At 37.6% G+C, this 19354-nt stretch overlaps 2 protein-coding genes across 3 annotated transcripts; one reads left to right on the top strand and one right to left on the bottom strand.

Annotated features, from left to right (window-relative positions):
- Positions 1-1946: 1946 nt before the first annotated feature.
- LOC122015997 (serine/threonine protein phosphatase 2A 57 kDa regulatory subunit B' kappa isoform-like) lies at positions 1947-5830 on the top strand. Its single transcript, XM_042573123.1, has 3 exons — positions 1947-2223; positions 2504-3739; positions 5220-5830. Exons 2-3 carry the CDS (start codon positions 2585-2587, stop codon positions 5586-5588), a joined length of 1524 nt encoding a protein of 507 aa, XP_042429057.1. The 5' UTR covers positions 1947-2223; positions 2504-2584; the 3' UTR covers positions 5589-5830.
- Positions 5831-6491: 661 nt separating this feature from the next.
- Positions 6492-13511, bottom strand: LOC122015382 (ABC transporter G family member 36-like). Of its 2 annotated transcripts, XM_042572246.1 has the most exons (24): positions 12983-13511; positions 12733-12853; positions 12557-12645; positions 12365-12449; positions 12132-12291; positions 11956-12032; positions 11776-11829; positions 11563-11653; positions 11151-11452; positions 10779-11060; positions 10386-10702; positions 10144-10304; positions 9919-10022; positions 9685-9832; positions 9446-9571; positions 9245-9372; positions 8826-9158; positions 8450-8740; positions 8275-8358; positions 8050-8183; positions 7736-7963; positions 7465-7636; positions 7107-7361; positions 6492-7013 (listed from the first exon to the last, which is right to left on the bottom strand). In XM_042572246.1, the coding sequence occupies exons 1-24, from the start codon at positions 13306-13308 to the stop codon at positions 6750-6752; spliced, it is 4332 nt and encodes a 1443-aa protein (XP_042428180.1). In that variant the 5' UTR covers positions 13309-13511; the 3' UTR covers positions 6492-6749. The 2 variants fall into 2 exon arrangements, with proteins under 2 accessions (XP_042428180.1, XP_042428179.1); XM_042572245.1 differs by having other exon boundaries at positions 11956-12291.
- Between the last annotated feature and the right edge of the window lie 5843 nt (positions 13512-19354).

The following is a 19354-nucleotide window of genomic DNA, read 5'->3' as shown; positions in this document are numbered from 1 at the left end:
AATTTGTGTAATTTTTTGATAAGTAGATTTGCCCTTATGTAATCCATATTATCCAACTAATATGTAGTTTAACTTTAGATTCGCATATGTGATTACTTCAAAATAGACAATATAGTGTTAAAGCTATCATATTCTTTTTGTTTAATTGAATTTGAATGTTGTTTTTAAATGTTGAATGAATATTGTGAATGTTGAATGTTGTTTTTGAATGCTGAATGAATGTTGTCTATGTTGAATGTTATTTTGTTGAATATTGTTTTTAAATGTTGAATGAATTTTGTTTTGGGATAAATGTTGAATGTGTCGTTGGATTTATAATATATTATAGGATTTGAATCCATTTTAAGGAGTTTAATGTCAAAAGTTTTACTAAAATTAGCGACAAAATTCAAAATTCCATCGAAAAATGGATTCGCAATGAAAATTTTGACAACTGATCGATCGATGTTTTCATTGACGGAAAATCTACCGGGGCAAGGTATTTAAAAAAAAAACATTTGGACCATCTGTTTTTTCATGGATGGGAGTTGATTTAAATGGTTAGGTCGTTAAGTTATGGTGTCACATAAGGAGAACTATTATAATATTTTTTGTGTTTTGAATGATCATCTTGTAGCAAAAGATATTGCACTCATTTCCTCTATGCTCATCCCAAAATCTTTGGAAGGGAAATAAATCTATCATTTGAGTACCAACGATAACGTTTGGGCTTTTTGAATGACCACCTAGATCATATACAATTAGGTTGTACTTCAGCATCGGTGGACATAATTATTTAATTGCAAATTCAAAGGTTAATGGCTGGATATACAGCAAATAACATCACATGATCTAATCTCCTTTGCAATGTCCGTACCTAAAGTTTTTGTCGAAATGACCTCCAATTTGTATGCTTCCGCAGTCTTCATCATGCACGTAAAAGCCTTTTAGAGCCTCCCCTTCCCTGCATGGTAGACGTAACAATCCTTGACTAATCTTCTGTTTCAAGCCAAGACTCCTCTATTAGTTGCTCGATGACCGTACCCGGTCATTATTGGAACCCAAGTTGAGGTTTGATCTAAAGCCCTGCTGGAGTGTGATTTAATGACGCAAAGGAAGACGTACGCAGGATTCCTCTTTTCCTCTCACGGGCTCTGTGCTGAGATCTGCCTTTAATGCGTCTGGTCTGATGTTTCGCTTGAAGTTCAATCTTTGAGCAGATTGATTGGATTTGTGTTGGCCAAAAGTGGAAGCATACAAATAATACACAGCAGCGCTACCATTTAAGTGGAGAGCAGGGAGTTAGTGATCATGCAGGATCCGTGCCATGATATCCTTTGTTTTTACCACTGCTCTGCTCAGCCAAATATCTGCACCACTCATGTTCTCTGCATATCTTATACGGCAAGTATGATAATAGCCTGTCTGATGCATCATAAGACTCTATCTCTTTGAGATTCTGTGGAGATAGTTAATGGATGGCATGGTATGATTTTACCAGCCATTAGTAAATATGCGGTGACAGGTGATTGGACTGGCCGTGATCTCGGCAAGACGGCAACGGTTCACCCCCAACGTTGGGTTGACGCCCTTGCTCCCAATTTGAGAGGGATGTCCCTTTCTCATACAAATTGAAGAAAGACGTGTCTCTTTCATGCCTATTTTGTTTCCTCGTTTTTTATTTTTGAAAAATAAAACAATCTGATAGAATCAACGACCTACAAGTCCGTTCTGGAGTTGGGTCTCCAAAGCCCTCGCCTATCGCATCACAATCACATCACTGGAACTTCGTTTATTATGAGAAGTTTATAAGCCGTCTCGTGAAATCGACGGCTGGCTCCCTCTAATTGCAACATCAGATCGCGTGCTTGTTCAATCCGACGGATACCGTTTATTTGTTCCGGTCCGTGAGTAGAAATCGGAACCATCCCTTTCGAGTATGGGCGACGCCGCTGCTCATTTTATTTGACCTTTTTTTTTCTTTTCGCGAAGCTACTACAGTAGTGCTTGCTCTTCTTCCTCGCTTTGTCACATCGCTTCCGCCTCAGCCTCTGCTGATCTGAATTCTGGTCCAGGACATACCGATACGAGCGCGTCCATGAGGAGGGGAGGGTCTGATTTCTTGGGTGTTTGCTGGAATTGGTAGCCGACTGTCGGAGTCAAGCTTCGGATCAAGCTTTTCGCGCAGGATCCGTGATCGTGGAGCTGGGAAGCCTCTCGGTCGTTTTTTCTGGAAACTTTAAGGTCTTTCTTCCCCTTAGGTTTCCTTCTTGAGTTTTCCTTTTCCGTGCGAGATCTTGATTGGCTTTGCTTTCGGTTACTCGGCTTTGTCGCCAAGTGGTGTAGTTTTATGTCGCTTTTTTACCCTAACGATTTTCTATCTGATCATCGGTTAGGTTATTCGAGTTTTTTTTTAACCTTATTCTCCTGACCGTAATTGATTACTTTGATTTCTTTTTCTTTGTGCTAAGAAGTGGCATTTTTCCCGACATCTTGTTATAAATTGTAATGCGATTTGCTGCAGGTTCGGTACATGCCAGTCTTGTTGCCAAACTTTGGAAGCATGAGCTTGATCTGATCGTCCCCGAGTTGAGCAGTGAGCACCATGTGGAAGCAATTTCTAGGTAAATTACCTCGCAAGTCTTCTAAATCCGATCCTTCTCCTGTTTCCGCCCATGCCCATTCCGGCGGAAATGCGGCGACGTCTTTAAACGGAAATCGGATCAGCAGTGGCAATGTTGTTCCCTCCCGATTCACCACCGTCAAGCGAACTGCGTCCGCCATATTCCCGTCAAGTGTCGTCACAAGCATTGAACCTCTACTATTATTCAAAGATGTGTCTAATGCGGAAAAGAAGAATCTTTTCATCTGTAAGTTGAATCTCTGTTGTGTCATCTTTGATTTCTCTGATCCCAACAAGAATCCAGCGGAGAAGGATATGAAACGGCAGGCACTAATAGATCTCATTGAATATATTGATGCTGGGAGTTCTCGTTTCACTGAGTCCATGATTTCCGCTAGCTGTAAAATGTTTTCTAGTAACTTGTTTAGGGCCTTCCCATCGAATACCCGATCTGGTATTGCTGGCGGTGAAACTGAAGAGGAAGAACCCCTGTTCGAACCAGCTTGGTCGCACCTGCAACTTGTCTATGATTTGCTGCTTAAGTTCATAGAATCCTCTTCACTTGCTGTTAAAATCGGGAAGAAGTATGTAGATCATTCATTCATTTTGAGACTGCTTCACCTCTTTGATTCTGAGGATCCTAGGGAAAGGGAATGCCTGAAAGCAATTTTGCACAGGATCTATGGAAAATTCATGGTGCATCGTCCTTTCATCCGGAAAGTGGTGAGCAACATATTTTACCAGTTTGTGTTTGAGACAGAGCGACATAATGGGATTGCTGAATTGTTAGAAGTTTTTGGTAGTGTCATCAGTGGGTTTGCATTGCCTCTAAAAGAGGAGCATAAAATGTTCTTGTGGAGGGTCCTAATACCTCTGCACAGACCAAAGACACTTGGTGTGTATCATCAACAGCTGACTTACTGTCTGACGCAATATATAGAGAAAGAGCCTCAGCTAGCAACTTCAGTTATCAGTGGGTTGCTGAGATATTGGCCTGTAACTAACAGTCAAAAGGAAATTATGTTTTTAAGTGAGATGGAAGAGATCTTGGAAATTACTAACGAAGTGGAGACCCAGAAGTGTCTGCTTCCATTATTTCAACGGATTGCATACTGCATCAAGAGCTTTCATTTCCAGGTGATCTAATTTTTGTGTCAATTACCTAATTACCTCACTTATGTGAACTTTTTTTTTGGTCTGAAATGGGAGTTGCATGCCTGCATTTTTATTTCACATGCTTAAAGGTAAATTTTTCTGATCTTTTTACGGTCAGTGATGACTATGTTGTGAGGGTTAATGTAACATTGCCAACTGAATTGGGCATGAAACTATGTTGAATATCTCAAGGATCATTCTCAGATAACTGGTTTTCATAATATTATTAATTGCTCCTGGTTATGCGGTTATTTTAGGCTTTTACTCTAATTGGTGTACCTTCATACTTTATCCTTTATTTCAAAAAGACAACAAGCACTGTGAGAGCTTTTTCTTTGTTTTGCATGTTCCATAATTTCTCTCCAAGTAATGACCACAACAATTTTAAAAATAATATCACAGAATATTCTCTAGCATTTATAGCTTTTTCTTCAGGAGAACAATATGAAAATGGGTATTGCTAAATGGCCAGAATCTGGCCAGCTAGAATATATGCATGCATGCATATGCATGGGTATTTTAGTAATTTCATATGGTCACATTAATTATATGCATGTCCATGCATATATTTTAATTGGGAGATAGAGATTTCTAGCTGGCCAGATTCTGGCCAGCAAGATTTATTCAAGACCTTGTGCAAGACCTTGTGCAAGAGAACCAAGTCCCATAATTGCTAATTGGCACCTTCAGACATTGTATATTTTACAACTTTCTCATTGTATAGCAATCTACAGGGTTCTAATTTGAATGAAAATGGACTAAGTGGACTCCTGTGCTGAATATGCAATAAATAGTTGCAAAATGAAAATGATGAATGATGCGTATGCAATAAATTATGCATATGCCACCTCTATAGTGGGACTTGGATTATTCTAGTTATGAATGATCTCAAGCTCTTTTAATGAGTTGATCATTACAAAATAAGGTTATATAGGTTTGGTATTTATTATTTAGCATAAAATAGACAACTGGAGTGCTATTATTTGTACATGCCATCAGTTACTGCTTAGCATAAAGTAGGGCTGTGTTTCTTTTAGTTTGCATTTGTATGATCCATAAAGAACGCACAACTTAGTCTGGAAATAAATTCAGCAACCCGATAGTATGTGGTATCTGTGAAGAGCAAAAATGATAGCCCAGTAACCATGCGCACATTGGATTCTTTTGTTTGACAATTAATTTATGAGTAAAATATACTGAAAATTCATTTATCTATGTTGTAGTGCTGAGAAAATGATAAATAGTGAATAGAATATTAGAATGTGTTTATTACTTTCTGAATCATGTTAATGTTGTAAATCTTTCTTTTTTGTTCATTGTTAGAGCATATTTGGTGATAACGAAGATAACAAAATTTTCCTTGTCGTCAAGGTTTTTTTTTTTTTCTATTTTTGAATCTACCTGTAATTTCCTTTTTCTTCGCATGGACTTTATTAACAAAAACGGTACAAATGGCTTCCAGGTGGCAGAGAGGGCCTTATTCTTGCTGAACAATGATCACGTGATTAGTCTGGCGTCGAGAAATCGGCAAACAATAATGCCGCTACTTTTGCCTGCTCTGGAAAGGAACATTCGCAGTCACTGGAATCTACCTGTTTTGAACTTGACGAGAAATGTGAAGAAGATGTTATGTGAGATGGACGGAGAACTATATTTAGCGTGTGAAAATAACTATGAACAAGAGGAACTGGAGCAAAAGACGGCGGAGGAGCAGCGGAGGAGGACCTGGGAGCGGTTGGAGACCACCGCTGTCTTCCAGCCATTAACTATAAGCATGCCTGCCCTGGTTACACCTGCAATCGTTCCCCCAGTTGTTGCTGCTCTTTCTTGAAGCACTAGCTATGGCACGGGAGAAAATTACAGAGCAACCTAGATTATGCGGGGTGTTTATCGTTCCATCGTCCCCCGGTCAATATGATCAAAATTGTTGCAGGGCCAATGCGAATGTGTGCTGGATGAATGGCATCCATTGTATGTAATGTGATATATTAGGGGCATAGACAGATTGCCTTGTTCTTGTTTCCTCATTCTGGCTTTTGATCCGAGTTTGTCGAGATCTCAGTTTGTTCATGCTTTATGAGGTGAAGGTCCCAGGGCAATTTGGAAATATATTGGACTAAATGTTCATCAGTCCAATATTGTATTGCTGCGTCTAATCCGATTTTCTCGTTGGTGTGGTAATTTATCAAAAGTGTTCAGTGGGGTTTAGAAAACGATGTCTTGATTATTTGGAATCAGGCAATCCTGGTGCCTTCGAGTTCTCCGTGTGGTCTGCATTAACAACTTATTTAGTTATTATTTAGGTGTAATTGTTCGTCTCTTCCTTTCGCTCGTTGTTTTATTTTAATTTTGATTGGACAAAATGGAACCAATCAGCCGCCGGAGATTAAACATTTTGAGAGTTTGCTAACTGTTACAATGAATATTCAAATGCGCAACAAAGCCCTCGGTTTCATGGGCAGTAACACCCCTTTGGTAAAGTTAGCTAAGACACTCTGCCTCGAAGGAAGTGGACTTGACCCCTTTGGTTCTCGTACCTCGCCTACTAGAACAGAAACAAACAGGATGGGGGAACAAAAGAGCTTATTTATTACTGGGTTCCGCTTCGGTGATTATAAAAGCAAAATTACTCTCGTAAAAGCTCGTGAAACCATGAATTGCAACAATTGCTACAATTTTTTTATTATTTTGAAAATTTTCAATCAATCGACCTGCTAATATAATTTGTCATGGATTAATTGTCAAACACAGATGTATAGTAGTATCTCGTATTAAATATTTAAGTTGACAAGTAAAAAAAAATGAATTGAAATTAATATACACCATACCGAACTCAAACATACACGCAAAAAGGACCATAATCTATATTAGCAAATATTATAACAAGAATGCACAGGCATTGGTTTGCACGAGCCAGAATGCAGAAGCATTATCTGCATTGCAGGTCTTTATTTTATCTTCCCGGACTCTGCGATCCTAAGCACAACAACGCTCACCTTCTCTGGAAGTTGATAGTCTTTATCGAGAATGCAAAGAGGAAGGCAAAAAGCACGGGAAAGATGAGCACCACAGCCGCTACCACGCCCAAGAAGTTATGTCTGAATCCAAAGTAATTCCTAATGAATTCAGACACCGTAGTATTTGAATCGTCGAGTGTCTCATCTGTTATATCTCCGAACTGTGAAACAACCAATCCATACAAGGTCCAAGCCACAGGGCATGCCCAGTAGTACCATCTCCACCACACTGGGATCCTCTGTAGTAGAAGAAAAGGTTACAATAATTACTTGGATATTCTTCAATTGAGGGGAGAGATATATATGATCAAGCAAATGACGTTTTCACTTACAGGTCGGGGGACAATGAATCCAGAAAAAATGTTCCATATTCCATAGAATGCAGACGAGACGATTGCCGCAATATTGTAGTTGGGGGTCAAACCCACCGCCATCATTCCATAGAATGTGAAGTAGAGAAGCGTGAAGTACATGAAGAACAAGTACCAGAAGAACTTAACAGCGGTCCATTCAAACCCAATCATGGCATAGACTATGACACCATATACTAATGATTGGACCAAGACATATGGAAGTTCAATTACAACCTGCAAAATGGAGCGCCACAGTAATTAGGGAACTGTGATGTGATTTAAAAGAACATTATTCAATTATCCAAGAATTTAGTGAAGTTCGTTTGGGATCGATTACTTGTCCAAATGCATAAGGCAAGGCTGAGTACATTCCAGCTGCTCGCTCTCTGTAAAAGACCGTTCTTTCAATAGCAACAACTGGTTGAACAGAGGAAGCGTTCTGGACCCCGAGAAACAAAACAGCAGCATACATAGAACCCATTGCATTGAATAAATCTTGCTGTGTTTTCCTGCAATTTGAAGTTTCCTTAAAACTCTGGAAATATCTCGATCATACAATATAAGTGTGGTATTTATGGCACTTGAGGAATTTCAGGATGGATATTTACCTTTTGGTACCAAGGTCCCAAAACACAGTTCCAAACAACAAGGCTATCATTATGGTGAAGTAGAACCTCACTGCAGTGTATGGAGGGTTCCGCCAGTATGATAAGTGTTGTTTCCATAGGCAAGCCATGCATTGCACGAGAAAAGATTGAGAATACTGGGTTGGGAAGTAAAGATCACTCGAGTCAGGAGGCGGCGTGCTTAGTTCCTTTATCAAATTTTGGTTTCTCCTGAAATACCAAATGCTCTTTTTTGAGATGTACTGATTGATATACGAGACTTGAAGAAGACTAAGAGGAGCAAGGATGATACTCACTGATAAAGTTCTGAATTCTTGTAGATCTGACTAAAATCAACCCCTAGTTGATCTTCTTGTGCCTGTGCAGTCACTTCCAACATCCATGTTGCTGGGTTGTATCCATCATTTATCTTACTGACACCATCAATTCCCTAAGACAAATAGTTAAATAACCATAATCAATCATTAGATCAACAGAATCATACAAGGACAAAAAATTCTTCAGTTGCTTTGTTGTCTCACCTCAAAGTAGTTGATCAAATGACAAGAATGACGACCAAGTGGACCTACATAAATCTCTTCTCCACCTCGTTTCATAAGGAAGAGCTAGCACAAAACAGATAAACAAATGCCATAATGATTTGTCAATATTGAGTACCATAATCATACAAACTAGGCGACTTAATTTTTTTCTCACCTCATCAAAAGCTTCAAATATGTCGATACTAGGCTGGTGAATAGTGCACACAACAGTCCGTCCAGTGTCTACAGTGTTCCTCACAGTTCTCATTACTATAGCCGCGGCCCTTGCATCAAGCCCAGATGTCGGTTCATCCATGAATATGATAGATGGGTTGGCAACAAGTTCCACAGCAATAGTCAGTCTCTTTCGCTGTTCAGTCGATAACCCATTTACTCCTGGCAAACCAACAAGTGCATCTCTTAATGAAGCCAACTCTACAAGCTCCATGACCTCTTCAACAAACATCTGCAAGAAATAGCTTAAGGTCAATCTTTAGGTGAATCAACTTAAAATAATGTAAGCTTGGGACCATTCTTTTTATCTGACAAACCTTCCTTGTTGCAGAATCAACATCGGCAGATAATCGAAGCCATGCAGAATAAATAAGTGATTCATATACAGTCACTTGCGGAGAGTGTATGTCATTTTGTTCACAATATCCAGATACACGAGCAAAAGTTTCCTGCTGCTTGGGGTAACCAGAGATGGTGATATTTCCTTCTATGTAGCCACCTGTTTTTCTCCCAGCCAAGACATCCATCAATGTTGTCTTTCCAGCACCACTGACGCCCATTAGTGCTGTAAGTACTCCTGGCCTAAAACAACCACTTATACCCTTGAGGAGCATCAAACGATTTTCTTCCACACCTTGACTTTTCATTTCCTGTACAAGGCACAACGGTAAGATACAAATGCAACATGTGCTAAATAAGGTATATGTATTTGTATCATACATAAGGATATTATTACCTGCGGCATGTCCACAGAGTATTGTATGTTGTCAAAGGTAATGGAAAGTGGAGTGAAGGGAAGGATCATGCCCTTCTTATTTATATCACTAGATGCATTTGTGCTATCTTTCCTAATAATTCCATCAGCTGTAAATCAAGTTTCCAGTCAATAAAATTGTCAAAATGAGAAATAAGTTTATATTTAAAAAATATAATATACCCTTGGATGAAGAGGGTTGATCAGATTTCTTCCCTCTAGATGATTGGTCCAACACTTCACCAGTTAGATTGGTATGCTTTTCCTTTAAAGTCTCCTCAGATATGGGTGGATGAGATTTGCCAAATGCTGCAAAAGGAGAGATATGAGCTGAATAGCAATCAAATTTACAACATGAAGTCAAAAACTTCTAGATGATGCATTTCCTAATAAATTAAAAGTAAAAAAAAAAATGCACTCACGTTTGAGATATGTAAGAGCCATTGTGAAAAGAGCATTGAACAGAAATACATAACCAACCAAGGCCCCCAAACCGATCCAATACCATTTTGCTTCAGGGAAAATACCTCGTGCCCTCAAAACGCGTACTCCTAGAGGATCTGTTTGGTTCTGCGAGGGAAAATGATCAAAACTCTTAAATTTTACTATCATATAAAATTTACAGCCGCTCGATTCCACAAAAGAAATGCTCTTACATGACTCCAACTGTGACCCAATAATTCATTCACTGAAATTGAATTTTGTGCGTACATAAGAGGTGAGATCCAATAACCCCATATCCACCATTTCTTCACATCATCTGCAAAGGAGTTTTGTATCAGAATGTGAGGGTAAATAAGACGTCAATGTTTTGTTCTGCAGATCAATCATACTATTCTACTTGCAGAGCAAGTTGGTATAGGCAAGTAATAGTGACTTACTTCGTGCAATAATAAAGCCACCTAGCAGCATGCAAATTAGTAGAGCAAAAGACCCAAAGGTATTTGCAACTATCATGTTTCTACCCACTGCCCCATTTAAACGAAAGAGTGCAGATGCCATCTGATTGACCACTAGTAGCAGCAAGTACTGCTTAAACAGCCTGTTATCGAATCAAGTATTGTTATGGTTCAATTGTAAGCATTAAGGTAGAATGATTGTGAAATTAATACCACGACCTTACCTTCCAACATTTGGATCAAATCCAATGACATAATAAGTTGTGAAAACCCACACTGCAACTTCAATAAATGTAATTGGAATCTTAAGAATCCATGATGGAATTGCATATGACCATGCAGGGAAGAAAAGGAGGTCCCTTTGCTTGAAGAAAACAGGAATCTTTAAAATAACCATAGCAGTTTCAGTAAACCCATTGAACATGATCATGACCACTCCAAAGAAAAGTGCACCCACATATATACCCCCATCACCTACATCATCCCGGTGCATATTTGTCCGCAAGAAGACTGTCATTGCAATGAATGCCATGAAAGTAAGCTGTAGAGGAACAATAGAAAACAATAAATTTATGTTTATAGCATAAAACCATTTAATAAATGTTCAGCAGACTTACTTGACAAGCCTTGAATACATAGAAGAATGAGTTCCTCTTCATTAGCAATAGTTCTCTGTCAATGTTAGCTTTTAAGAGTTCCTTATTGCTAACACCATATTTTGTTGTTGTAAGAGCAGCAGGGTGGCCCTTGGTCTTATCAAATGGAATGGAGAGTTCATTTGCCATAGCTCGACCAACATGGAATGACTGGAAAGATTCAGCAAATTCTCTGACAGGCACATATCTATAGGGATCCTCATGACGCGCCCAGTACTGTTGTTGATCCTTCCTTGATGTTACCTGTGAATCCGATCAAAACTCAATGTTCATGCACATGAAATCTAAGTTAATTGAAATACAAACATTTTTTTTTTTTTGCAAAAAACCTACTTCTTGCAGGAAATCTGCAACACCCTTTCTCTCAGGACATTTGAAACCCATAGATTCAAAAAACTCAAGCACATTTTCACGAGGTCCTTGATAGACGACCTGACCATCAGAGAGAAGGATTATGTCGTCGAAAAGGTCATAAGTCTCAGGCGCAGGTTGCAAGAGGGAAATAACAGCCGTTCCACCAAGAATGTGAATGGACTGCCTAAGTGACTTTACTATCTGGAAAGTTGTTGAGCTATCCAGACCAGTTGATATCTCATCCATGAATAGAGCTCTTGCAGGTCCAACAAGCATTTCACCTAAATCAAGCCAAAATCCAACCCTACGTTAGCCAAGAGACTGAGAATGAAATTGCAGGTCACATGCAGAATCATGTTAGAGGAACTGCTAAAGTAATTCATATATGTACCTGTTGTAACACGTTTTCTTTGTCCACCGGAGATACCTCTTAACATTTCATCTCCTACCATGGTGTCTGCACAGACTTCCAACCCTAGGATCTGCCAGTTTGAATGAAACAAAAGTAGAAATTTAATTTATATCCGAGCCAATTTTCCACAAACTAAAGGCTTGACTGTTTTTGCAACATCTGGTGCATATGATGTAAGATATAATAAAATACCTTTAGTATATAATCAGTGATCACATTGGATTCTTGTCCTTCCACGGAAGCTGCCTGCAAAGAGTAATCATAACACAGGAAATAAATCAAAACTCCAACGAAGTGTCACATTCACTTATTAATAACAAAATGATCATGCACAAAACTTAAGGCTGAGTCATCAAGGTGGTAGAATTCCACCTTCATAAATATATCTAAGTCAGGATCTGGCTTGATGTTTGCTTCCTTCTCCCTCCTAGCTAACTCGGTTAGCATCTCTGTTTTCAACCATAAAACCAGTTCAACTGAGTAAGTAGAAAGTTTTCCAGAAACACGAATAAAGCAATTGTTTCCATAATGAATTGGACGATGCTTGCCATAACGACTACCGACGCCTTGGCACCTTGCTGAGAAAGCCAATGTTTCCCGAACAGTCATCTCCCCGATATGAAGGTCGTGTTGGCTAATATAAGCTGCAGTGCGCTCAGGGACAAACTCATTCATTTCATGGCCGTTGTAAGTAACTTTCCCTTTAACCTGTGGTTATTTTCACTCCCGACAATCAGATTATAGCACTCAAAGGATAGCGATGAAATTAATTTAGAAATACCTTTAGATCAGATTCTAGTTTCCCAGCCAACGCTAACAAAAGAGTAGTCTTTCCTGATCCTGGAGGACCTAGAAGCAAAGTCATCCTGAAGAACAAGTCGAAGTAATGGGTATTTGCTTAGACTGGAGAGGATCATTATATTATATGGAACGCAAAATTAGCTGTTATAAACGAGTAAAACTCCAAACCTACCTGCAGGGTTTGACGATTCCACTGACATCATGAAGGATGGACAAAGATCTCTTGTTACTTGGTAGAATACGCAAGAAATTGGCGAAGCCCTTTTGTAATTCAAAAAGCAAGAGAAAGATTAGTGAACTTCTATAATGATTTTACATAAAGCTTCGAGCAATTAACTATATCACTACCTCGAGCACGTTAAGGCTAGCATTGATTAAAGTAGGCATTCCTCTGCCGCCGACATGTGCCTCTGCTTCCACGCTGAGGTGCTCGTACCTCACCTCAATGGTAGGGAGATCAATTCCAACTCTGCGTGAATCGAAAAAAACGAGGAAGGCTTTAATTGAAGCTCGGCAACAGAAATCCGAAACAGTGATCTAGAACAGCAAGAGGAGGGACCAGGAAAGAAGGATATTCTGAGTTTGCGTTTGCTCTCACCGATCCATGCGGTCCCGTAGCTTCATGAGAAATCGCTCGTTATCCTCGTCGGCGACGTGGACGAGTCTCTCGAGAAGGGCCTTCCGCTCGTGGAAGCCGAGGTTCTGGACGTCAACCTCCTCGAGGCGGCGGCTACCCTCCTTAAGCGCGAGGATGCCGCGGCGGACGCGGTCGTAGGTGGGCAGCTTCTCGAGCGCCGCCCACTTGAGCGCCTCCTCATCGTCCAACCCCTCCCGCGACGACGATGAGAAGATGCCGTCGTCCCCACGCCACAGGGACCCGTTCCGCCTCATGCTCCCGATCCGGGGCAGCTCCGACGTCTCCATGGTTCTCCACCCTCTCTCTCTCTCTCTCTATCTCAAGCCCGCGAGCAACGGAAAAGACCCTCTCTCTCTCTATCTCTATCTTGCCCTTGAACAACGGAAAAGCTCGTCGTTGGATTGGCGAAGAGAGGGGAACCAGATCGATCCAGTAAGCAGCCAATTCTACCGGCAGTAAAATCTGTGTGCTCGGAGTGAGGAAGGCGAAAGAGCGCTTAAATAGAACAAGATGCTCCTTGTCACGTGACGAAAGAGAAAGAGACAAGGTGGAGGCTGCTATTTTTTTTATTATTATTATACTTGACTTTGAATAATTTCCAAAACCAAATTACTCAAGTACCCTTGCAAATGCATTTGTGCTCTAATGTTTCGCTCTTAAAGTGAGACCACGCTTTACTTAGAAAAATTCTAAAATTATTTCCTCGGCGTCTAGAAGCTGATCAGGATTGAACGCGAGAAGTTAATTAGCCGGCAGGAGCCGTATGTCATTTCCCCTTGACAATTTTTTTTATTTTATTTATTGATATTAATGAATAAGCATTTTACGTGACGTACAGTGTGACGCACCGAAAGGGTCAATAATCCGTCAAGTCGTAGCTCTCGATGGGTCCCGCGGCGGTCGAAATTTGAGCTCTGGAGCGAAACAACTGGGAACGTATTCTTTCTTTGCTTTCTTTCTTCAATAATCCACGTGTCTTTGGCTCTGTGTGGCTCCGGCGGCGGTCAACATTTGAGTCCTTCCGCGAAACAATTGGAAGCGCTGTCTTTCTGGAAGCTGTCTTTCTTCTTTCTTTCTTTGAGAAGTAGTCGATTTGCACGTCAACATGTCCACTCTTCTGGATGCCGTTCCTTGACATTTAAATCGCGGGCGGTTTAACTGTTCCCGGGTTTCATCTACCACAACTAATGCTCATGTTTGAATTAAAGTCGAATGAGTAGGTGGTATATGGTCTAGCTAGCTCATATGTATGAATTCGTTCGTTATTTCCTTAACAATTTCCTTTTCGTTTGTTTCGTGGGTCCGACGAATATTATCCTTTGCCTGCTTTTTGATAATTGCTTCTCTTCTTCTCTCGTTTTCATCTCCTTTTGGTGGTGCGTGCGTTGCCTTGTGTCTCGAAAATCGATCGAGGAGCACTAAAACTTATAATATGTACAAAAACTTTTCATAGTTTTATTTGATTCATGATGTGTTGTTGATTCTGAGATTAATATGAAAGATTTTTTATGAAAGATTCATAGTTATATTTGATCACACCTCGTCATGAGGAGATAAATTCCCATGACATATTCATAAATGTTAGAAAATTTGAATACAGATATTATTGAGAAAATTATGTTTTTAGTCTTGTAGCTTAATTTTTTTTTCAATTTTAGTCCTATTATGAGTTAATTTATATTTTTAGTCCTGTAACTTGTAATATTTTTAAATTTCAGTCATTTTTCTTCTAAAATTAAAAATTTTTAACGGAAAATGATGAGTTGTAAATTTAATTTGGAGATTTTGATTTTTTATGACCCATGTACCTTTTATATTTCAATCACAAATTAGATATTTTTCGTTGAAAAATTTTAATTTTGAAAGAAAAAAGATTAAAATTGAAAAATATTACAAGTTACAGAACTAAAAACGTAAATTAACTCATTATAGGACTAAAATTGAAAATGATGTATGTTACAGGATTGAAAATATAATTTTCTCGATATTATTTAATTGATTAAAAAATTAATTGATGAAATTAGGGTCGAGTAGAGATCAGAATCCTGTATTTTAATATTTTTGAATTAATATAATTTTTAATTTTACTTAAAGATATGTTATATTATTTTTTTTAATAATGTCATTATTATATAATGTGCTAGTTTTTTTTTATGTTATCATTATTATATAAAGCTAGACAAAAAAAAATGCATGTTAGAGCATCTACATCAGTTACCCTATCTAAATATTTTACCTTAAATTTTAAGATAGGATAACTAAAATTTCTCTCATCAGTTACCCTATTCATTCCCTAAATTTAGATTTGATGAATAGTGATTCTCTAAATTTAGGAATGAAACCTTTACCCTAAAAATAAAATAATATTTCTTTTTAATCTCTCTCCTTCCACTCAATCTCTCTCCTTCTACTCATTCCATAAATATAATAATAAAAAATAGAAGAAAGAGAATAAAATAATAAAAAAATAAGGATCATGGAAATTTTAAGGTATTTGATGTAGTGTGTAGTAAAAAGTGATTATCTAAATTTAATAAAGTGAGTCATTTACCCTAAATTTTAGATATAGTAATAGAGAAACTGATGTGGATGCTCTTACCGTGCAAGTAAATTTTGTATTTTAAGGAGAAAAAAATAATGTGAATTTAATTTTAGAGATTTTTAATTTGATATAATATAAAATGGAGTGAAAGTAACTTTTCAATCACACTCAACTACCCAACAATTTTGTTAGCTTGTTCTTTACGAATTACAACAGTGCTAGTGGAGACAACACTTATCAATCGAGCCATTTAACATTTTGTCTTTTTTTTGTCCTGATTCATTCATTAACTAGATCGTTATCGAGAGTATTGCAAGTATCACTGTTCTGATATGGGAGACCAGATCCTCTAGTAAAAAAAATAAAAAATAAATAGATGATGGATTATTTATAATTATAGTAGGATTGTGATGATAATCTTGTCATAATTGATTGTGTTATCTCTCTAAGTTCATTATCCCCATGCTATAATTTGAATCGGAGTGGATAGCCGGAGGCTGCGGCGATGGACGATGGGTGGCCAAAGGCAGTCAGCGATGGCCTTAGATTAAAATTTAATTCATGTTCAAAAAATTATTACTCTCAATATATTATGTTAAATTGATGTTTGAGAGCATGAATATAATCAGGATAACTAGTCAAACATATAGAAACCAGTTTCATGTCAATCTGAAATCGTTTAATTCATTAGCTGTTTTTGTCTAAAATTAATTGATAGACCAAATGACATCGAATTGACATGAAATTAGTTCCTATGTGTTCATCTACCTCTCCTGATTATATCCATGCCCTTAAATTTTAATTTGACCCAATATATTGAGAACAATGATTTTTAAACATAATATGTTTGAAAAATTTAATTCATGTTCAAAAAATCATTGCTCTCCATATATTAAGTTAAATTGATGTTTGAGAGCATGTATATAATCAGAAGAGATAGACAAATATATAAGAACTTGTTTTATGTCAATTCGAAGTCGTTTGATCCATCAGTCAATTTTGGATAAAAATGGATGATGTATCAAACGTCAAATTGATATTTAAGGATATAAATATAATCAAGAAAGATAGATGAACACATAGTAATTAGTTTCATATAAATTTAAGATCGTTTAATCTATCAACTAATTTAATCTAAAAATGATTTTGATTTTAAAAAATTAAAGTAAATCAATTTGACTGATTTAAGAACTAAGTTTGACTGATTTCGAACGTTTTGATATTGAACTACATCGATTCGACTGTTTTAAATATCAGTTGATTAATAAAGATAAAATTAAAAATAGATATGTAATTTGAATGGATATTTTATAAACTTCAGTACATGATTAATAAAAAGTTATAGAAAATTTGAATACAGATATTATTTGATTGATTAAAAGATTATTGGATGAAATAATGCGCAACATAATTAATTGATTAATCAATTAGTTATTAAATTAATGCATGTGCAGAAAAAAAACTTAGGGTCAAGTAGAGATCAGAATCCTGTATTTTAATATTTTTGAATTAATATGGTTTTAATTTTACTTAAAGATATGTGATATTATTTTTTTAATAATGTCATTATTATATAATGTGTTAGTTATTTTTTTTAATATTATCATTATCATATAAAGCTAGGCAAAAAATTTCATGTTACGGTGCAAGTAAATTTTGTATTTTAGGAAGAGAAAAATAATGTGAATTTAATTTTATAGATTTTTAATTTGATATAATATAAAATGGAGTGAAAATAACTTTTCAATCTCATCTAGACACACAACGACCCGACAATTTTTGTTAGCTTGTTCTTTAGGAATATACAACAGTGATAGTGGAGACAACACTTTAATTATCAATCGAGCCATTTAACATTTTGTCTTTTTCTCTGTTTAATATAATTAACTAGATCGTTATCGAGACAATTGGAAATATCTATGATCTGATATGAGAGACTAGATCCTCTAGTAGAAAAACTAAATAAGGGACATACCATTTATAATTGTCATTGGAGCGTGATGATATCATAATTAATTATAATCCTTCTTTGAGTTTACTGTCTCTTCCTATATTATAATTTCAGTCAGGATGAATAGATAAAGATTGTCCGAAGGTCACCAATAGTGGGTAAGTGACCAGACTATCAGTCGTCGAGTGAGGGTGGCTTCCAGTTATCCGTCCCGACCCAAACTATAACATGGGAGACGGTAGTAAACTCAGAGAGCGATCACAACCAATTATGGTCGAATCGTGGCCACGATCCGATAGTAATTACAAATGGTCATCCCCTAATCAACTCTTTTTGTAGACTAGAAGATCTGGCCTCCTAATATTGACGTCCAATATACAATTATTAGACATGCAATATGATGTGGTGCTCCGATCCTCTTGGCTCGATTATACTATTTAGTTTAGGGTTTATATTGGTAGAGACTTCTATTTTTTGTGGTCAAGCAGTACTCCAGGGGACTTCTAGTCCACGAGCTCATGTTCACATTTGTAAGAGCCTCTAATCTAGACCTGATCTCGGGCTGGGTCCAGCCCAGACCCGACCTGAGCCCGTAATTTAGGTCAATGAAACGGTTGCCCGTTGACTCAGGTCATCGGGCCAAACCATAATTATCCCGGCAGGATGTCGGGTTGGTTATGGTTCGAGGCCCCCCCCTCCCCCTCCGCAAAATCTGAGTCAGACACCGAGTGAGGTGGGATGAAATGTTAACTGAACTGAGATGTCCTGGAGGTGGGGGGATATGCTGAGATGACTTCTATGTTGACCAAGTCATCAGAAGTCATCTAGTCAAAGCTACCTGCAGCCAGCGACCGAGTTGCCCCGGTCCCTGGTTCCCCGATGCTCGAGGCAGATACAACGAATATATAAGTAACAGACTAAAACATAAAATAATGAAATGCGTATAGAATATGAACGAACAACGTACCCTGACCTAGGGCGGGCGCCCTTTGGTGGATAATGACTATAATTTAGTGTTTATTAATATCCAAACTCTATAAATAGAGAGTTTATTTCATCATTTGTACACACATCTTCTCTACTCTTATTCTTAATTTCACATTATCTATACGTTTTTTACTTCAAGTCTCTATTTCTACACATTTTGTTTCCAACTTTCAATTACAATGGAAAGAGGCCGAGGAGGTTCATCATCTCGATCTCAGAGAGAAAAGAAAATAGTGAATCACAAGAGGACCCCCAACATTCAATCCACCGATGATGAAACCAAGTATCTTCTGATACCCGAAACACAAGGAAGTACCGATGCAATTAATTATAAAGTTCAAGAAATTTCTCCTCTAAAATCTTCAATTTTCACTAAACATTTTGAGAAAGTCACTCTTCCGTCAGGAGAATTGCTTGCAAAATGTAAGTATTGTAATACTTTCTACAAATTCTAAACTGGCAGCGGCTATTATAAGTGCCCTAGATTAGTTTTGTTGTGATCAACTGAATTAAGTTAGGTTATGTTGATTTGATGTCTTGTGTCTAAGGAGTGGAAGACGTAACTGTTGATTGCTACTCGGAATACCGTTCTAGTTCCCCTGTACAAAAATTTACATAAGCATAGAACTATCATAGCTACCCATGTGCTCTACTAATAAATTTGGATTGCAAACGATGCTTAACATTATTAATCCAAATTGTCCTTCAGAAGTTAAACTTGGATTAGAAATGATACTTAATATTTTTACTCCAAGTTTAACTGATGTGTCCTTCATAAGTTAAACCATATTACAGAAGTTAATTAAATATCTATTTCAAAAATCGGCTTCCAGGTTAAACATGGCGAGGCACT

This window comes from Zingiber officinale, chromosome 8B, assembly GCF_018446385.1.
Source record: "Zingiber officinale cultivar Zhangliang chromosome 8B, Zo_v1.1, whole genome shotgun sequence".
In the NCBI taxonomy this organism is placed as follows: domain Eukaryota; kingdom Viridiplantae; phylum Streptophyta; class Magnoliopsida; order Zingiberales; family Zingiberaceae; genus Zingiber; species Zingiber officinale.
The sequence above is the reverse complement of the archived record's forward strand: the minus strand, read 5'-3'. Positions and strand labels throughout refer to the sequence as shown.

Coding starts and splice junctions, on each gene's coding strand:
- LOC122015997 (XM_042573123.1), top strand. CDS start 2,585: ATGTGGAAGCAATTTCTAGGTAAATTACCTCGCAAGTCTTCTAAATCC. Junction 3,740..5,219: donor TCAAGAGCTTTCATTTCCAG/GTGATCTAATTT, acceptor AATGGCTTCCAG/GTGGCAGAGAGGGCCTTATT.
- LOC122015382 (XM_042572245.1), bottom strand. CDS start 13,308: ATGGAGACGTCGGAGCTGCCCCGGATCGGGAGCATGAGGCGGAACGGG. Junction 10,703..10,778: donor ATGTATTCAAGGCTTGTCAA/GTAAGTCTGCTG, acceptor GTTCCTCTACAG/CTTACTTTCATGGCATTCAT. Junction 9,833..9,918: donor TGGGTCACAGTTGGAGTCAT/GTAAGAGCATTT, acceptor TTTCCCTCGCAG/AACCAAACAGATCCTCTAGG.